The sequence below is a fragment of the Arachis hypogaea genome, chromosome 13 (assembly GCF_003086295.3).
Source record: "Arachis hypogaea cultivar Tifrunner chromosome 13, arahy.Tifrunner.gnm2.J5K5, whole genome shotgun sequence".
Lineage (NCBI taxonomy): Eukaryota > Viridiplantae > Streptophyta > Magnoliopsida > Fabales > Fabaceae > Arachis > Arachis hypogaea.
Genome location: NC_092048.1, coordinates 25,940,199 through 25,946,036, shown reverse-complemented (window position 1 = coordinate 25,946,036; position 5,838 = coordinate 25,940,199). Strand labels below are relative to the sequence as shown.

General features: G+C 29.7%; 1 protein-coding gene across 1 annotated transcript; it reads left to right on the top strand.

The window, feature by feature from the left end:
* Nucleotides 1-933: 933 nt before the first annotated feature.
* LOC112737777 (phospholipase A1-IIdelta) lies at nucleotides 934-4,992 on the top strand. The gene is made up of 2 exons (XM_025787870.2): nucleotides 934-1,690; nucleotides 4,092-4,992. The coding sequence occupies exons 1-2, from the start codon at nucleotides 1,191-1,193 to the stop codon at nucleotides 4,849-4,851; spliced, it is 1,260 nt and encodes a 419-aa protein (XP_025643655.1). The 5' UTR covers nucleotides 934-1,190; the 3' UTR covers nucleotides 4,852-4,992.
* Nucleotides 4,993-5,838: the final 846 nt, after the last annotated feature.

Here is a 5,838-nt window from a genome sequence, read left to right as displayed (position 1 = left end):
TACTAAATTGATCTCTTATATTTGGGCGTAATTCTGTTTTAATCTTTAAGGTTTAAAATGTTCTATTTGAATATAAAAAAATTTCATTTAGTTTCAATGTAGTCCCACCGTGCCGTTAAAGTTAAATAATTAACGAAATATCCTACATGACATCATTACAAGAACAAGGTCGATAATTTGGGGATAAGTACAAGCTCTATAGGCACAAAATCAACTGTAAATGCATCAATATATTTATTTATCATTTTTTTTACAATTTAAATGAAATATTTTCTATAGAACTAAGAAGAATGATAAATAAATGTATTAATGCATCTATGATTGATTATGTACCTTTGGAGCTTGTACTTATTCTCCAAATTATTGATTTTATTCTTGTACTGCTGTCATGTAAGATATTTTGTTAATTATTTAACTTTGACTTCACGATGGGACTATATTAAAGCTAAATGAAACTTTTTTATATTTAAATAAAACACTTTAAACCTTAAAGATCAAAACAAAATTACGCCAAAATGTAAAGAACCAATTTAATACTTTTCTAATAAATATTTAATATAATAGAGAGATCATCTTCAAATAAATTTTATTAAGACAAACAAATTTTTAAAATGTATATAAATTTGTTTAAAGATATTATTTGTATATTAAAATTAACTATTCAAATTAGTTATTATATATTTGTAGATAAATATATATAGTTTAATTTATTTTTAATATATATTTTGTATTAATAATTAATTTTAATATATATATATATAATATGGTTAAAATTTGTTAAAGGATAAAACATTAAATCTAATTTATTTTTTATAAAATTAGAAATACGACTTGAAACCGTAACTCCTAAATAGGTATGAATTGACACGTAAAATCTAATCCTTATCGAGTACTATTTTGATTTTTTAATCGGAAGATTCATAACCACTTATGTTACAAACGATCCTTTCTCTTTGTGTTATTATCCTCATTACTCTTGAAAATCTAAAAGTAAAAAAAAAGAAAAGCTACTTTAAGAAAGCACCACTTTAAATTATTTAACAAGCCACCATATCTGACTGAAATCAAAGTGTTACCCCACATAAACATGACATTCGTCCCTTTCTCTTCCCACCACACATTCTCCCACTCCCCACCCAAACAAAAACTACTGCACACTCTCACTCTCACCCTCCCTCCTCTCACTACCAATGGCAGATTCCACAACAACCCCCACATGGCACCAACTCTTGGGAAGCAACAACTGGGAGAATCTCCTTGACCCCCTCCACCCTCACCTCCTCAACCTCATCCTCCGCTGCGGCGACTTCATCCAAGCCACCTATGACGCCTTCAACAACGACAAAAACTCCCCCTACTGCGGCTCCAGCCGTTACGGGAAGCCCTCTTTCTTCAAGAAAGTCATGTTTGATGATCTCGAAAGTTACACTGTCGCGTGCTTTCTGTACGGCACCGCGCGCGTGTCCGTCCCCGAAGCGCTTCTTCTGCACTCCCTTTCACGTGAGGCGTGGGACCGCGAGTCCAACTGGATCGGGTACATAGCTGTGACGACTGATGAGGTCAGCAAGAAGTTGAACCGGCGTGAGATCTATGTTGTGTGGCGCGGCACCACCCGGGACTTTGAGTGGATTGATGTGTTTGGAGCTGCTCCTGAATCTGCAACCGGCTTGTTGAATGCTAAGAGTTTAAGGTATTTATTATATTTTTGCATATATATGTGGATTGGGCTTGAAATGGTCATAAATGCTTAAAATTGCAATAGTAATTTATAATTGGGTATTTTTTGTTTAAAGAAAAAGTTAAATAAAGAAACGGAAGGATCGTTTGACTTTGATTTTTTTTTTTTTAAATATGATGATGCAAAAAGTCATTTGATGGAAAAGAACTTGCATGAATAAGGGTGGGTTTGAAAACTTCATGGCTATTTTTCCCTGTGAACGTGCCGTTTACAGAAAATAATTAGGATAAGCTTAAGACTAGCAATTTTATTAAATTTTAGGCGGTATGTAACTAGTAAAAAAAAATAAATCGTTGGATAAAATCTTAAATATCATTAAAATTATCATTAATAATTATTTGATGGCTACAAATCACAAAAATTACTGGCCTAGCACTCTTCAAACAATAATTCTTAAGCTTATGCGATTATTAACTAGCATTTAGTCATTGACTTTAGGTGAAAACTCAAAACTCAAGTGCAGTAGTGATAATTGAGAATTCTTAGATGAGTTGATTGATTTAACTAAATTTTTATTTAATAGTTGTCCTTAGATGAATTGATTGATTAACTAAATTTTTATTTAATAGTTATCTGTTATCAATTTTATATAAAATTGACTGAATTTTTATCTTTATTTTAAATTTTTATTTTTTTTCTATCAATTTTATTCTTTATATATATTATTATTTTATTGATAAAATTCTTATTATTTTCTTATATAAGCTCTTTTTTATTATTTATTATTTTTATTTTTTGTTATTTTTTTATTTTAATATTGTATAATTTTATAATTATAGTTTTTGAATATTATATTATTATTATTTTTTATAATATAATTTATTAACTCCATTAGATAAAATAAATTAAAAAAATTAACCATAAATAATAATAATAATAATAATAATAATAATAATAATAATTTATAGCATATTAAGAAAAGTACAAAAAATACTAAAAATAATACTATATAAAAAACATACTAAAAAGTTATAAAAAATTAAATATATTTAAAAAAATAATATTATAATTTAATATCATATCTTTTTTAATAATTATTTATCTAAAAATAATTTTAATTGATATTATCTAAATAATATTTATTTTTTAAAATTAATTTCAGTATAGAATTATCAAATATAAATTATATTGATATAAATTTATTTTTATTCAAAATTAATTTTATAAAATTAATTTAATTCAAACTCCCTTTTAACAAAGGCAAATTTAAATAGGCAAATACACACTAAGAAGTTTATTTCTAATAAAATAATTTTTCTTTTCTTTTCGGTTTTCTATTTTATTTTTGGGTTATAAGAGGAAAGGAATTTCTGATAAAGACTCTTTTAGGTAAGCAAAAATATTCTGTTCTGCAATTCGGTATTGAATATGCAGGGCGGCTTTAGTTCCATACTTCCATGGAAATATTTGTAGTAATAGTTTTGGCATTTTCTTTGGTGTCTTAATCGTTTTGGTATAAATACAATGTATGTCCTCAACTAAGTTATTATTTATTATTTATATAAAATGCGTATTAAAATATAAAATATATATTTAAAATATGTAAAGAATAATGTTATTTTACACTAAAAATAATAGTATTATTTTTATATTAGCCTTATTATTTTCAAACTCGCTCATTTTTTATTTATCATATATTTTTTTTGTTTTTAAATGTAAAAAATGTGATACCAATTTTAATATGTAAATAACAATTTTGTAAAACAAACGCACATATCATACTATTACTGGCTTATTATATATATCCTTTGAATTAGGTGTCCTATTCTAAATAAAAAAAATTTGTTGAATAGATTAAATTCTACAAAAGAATTTAGATATTGACAAATTTAGACTAAAGATCTGATAGATACCAAACTGTATTCACAGTTTCATTTGATCAATATGAAACAATAATTAAAATTTATTTTAATTATTTAATTTAATATTTATAATTTTATGTTTATCATATTTATAATTATATATTTATTATATTTAATATTATTTAACTATTTTAATAATAATTAAAAATATAAAATAAAATTTGTTTCTTATTATTTCTGATAAAAAAATATATGAGAAAATATAGGAAAATAACGTTTTTTTTATGAAAAACGTAAATAATAAATTAAAAAAATTTTAATTTTAAATTAATAAGGTTTGTTTATGTTTATTGAGTTTAGGACATAACCCATTTTTCACCGTCTATCTAGCAAAATTGAAAAATATATATGAAACATCCCAGTTGCAACTTGCAAGCACATAAATAATTGAACATAACTTTAATTTATTTTATTTAATTTTATTCCCATGTGTATCAATTCGATCAATCTAATCAATAACCGAAGAAAGTCTGGCAAATTAATTAATGCAGAAACTTGGACAAAGCCAAAGACGGAGACGGCAGTAGCAGTAGCGACAGCGAGGAAGACGACGACGTCCCCAAAGTAATGAAGGGTTGGCTAACAATCTACACCTCCGAAGATCCAAAATCTCCATTCACAAAACTAAGCGCAAGGACACAAGTCTTAACCAAAGTGAAAGCCTTGTTGAAACTCTACAAAGACGAGAACCCTAGCGTGGTCCTGGTAGGGCACAGCCTAGGTGCATCCTTATCCATCGTGAGCGCTTTCGACCTCGTTGAAAACGGCATCACCGACGTCCCCGTCGCCGCTTTCGTCTTTGGTTCACCCCAAATTGGGAACAAGGCATTCAACGAGAGAGTGAAGAGTTTCAATAACTTGAGGGTTCTTCACGTGAGAAACGTGATTGACGTAATTCCTCATTACCCAGGGAGGCTGCTAGGGTACGAATATACTGGCGTGGAGCTCGAGATCGATACGCGAAAATCGCCGAATCTGAAGGACTCGAAGAACCCTAGCGACTGGCATAACCTGCAGGCAATGCTGCATGTGGTGGCGGGGTGGAATGGGAAGCATGGTGAGTTTAAGTTGAGAGTGAAGAGAAGCTTGGCTCTTGTGAACAAGTCTTGTGAGTTCTTGAAGGATGAGTACCGCGTGCCTGGGTTATGGTGGGTTGAGAAGAATAAAGGGATGGTGAAAAGGGACGATGGTGAGTGGGTCCTGGATGCCCCAGAAGAGGAGGACATGCCTGTGCCTGAAGATTATGATTGAATGGGAAAAAGAAAGAGAGATAAAAAAAAACTGAAGTGTATGTACTAATTTTGTTTTGTAAATGAGCACTTGTGAGTTTGAAATAAAGAGTATGTATGTGTTGATTTAGTAAATACAAATTGAGAAATTCTCCACCTACAAGTCATACAAGTCATTTATTTTTTCTTCTTTTTCTTTTTTCATGCCTTCTCTTTTTCTTCTCATTCTTCTTTTTTTTTTCGTGCTTCTGATCTTCTTCTTCTTCCTCTTCGTTTTTGAAGTGTTTCTCCTCGTTCTTCTTGACTGCACATTTTTCATCTTCTTCCTCCTCATCTTCTACACCTTCTTCTTCTTCTTCTTCTTACTGCACGTTCTTCTTCCTCTTCTTCTTCTTCTTTTCTTTCGTTTCTTGCATTCTCTTTCTCCTTCTTTATTTACGTGCTTTTTTCTCTATTTTCTTTCTTTGTTATTCTCGATTTCCATTTTTTTTGACATCAAGCTCTGAAATCGTTTTTGAAGAAGAAGAAGTAGTAGAAGATGAGGAGGAGAAAGAGAAAGAGTTTTGAATTATGCATAAGGTGTATTTCAACGAATTTTAGGTGTATTTCTTAAATCATTTGGGTGTATTTTCGTAATCCTTTGGGTGTATTTCTGTAATCCTTTGGGTGTATTTCTATAATCGTTTGGGTGAATTCCTGTAACCGTTTGAGTATATTTCTGTAATTGTTTGGGTGCATTTCTGTAATCGTTTGGGTGTGTTTCTGAAGTTCCATTATCTTCAAAACGATTTCAAAGCTTGATTTCAGAAACCATGAAAATCGAAAAAAAAAACGAAGTAAGAATACTAGTGATAAATGCAGATAAAACAACGAATGAAAAGGTAAAGAGAGAACGCACGAAGGAGATCAAATTTGGTAAGAAACTCGTTTTCATGGAGGAAGGAGAAGAAGAAGGAGAAGAAGAAGGAGAAAAAGAAGGAAGAGGAGGAGGAGAAGGAGAAACGCGAAG

What these genes read in the sequence shown, in the direction of transcription:
- LOC112737777 (XM_025787870.2), top strand. Translation starts at nt 1,191, where the DNA reads ATGGCAGATTCCACAACAACCCCCACATGGCACCAACTCTTGGGAAGC. An exon ending in TTGAATGCTAAGAGTTTAAG is followed by an intron (nt 1,691 to 4,091) that starts GTATTTATTATA and finishes TAATTAATGCAG; the next exon opens with AAACTTGGACAAAGCCAAAG.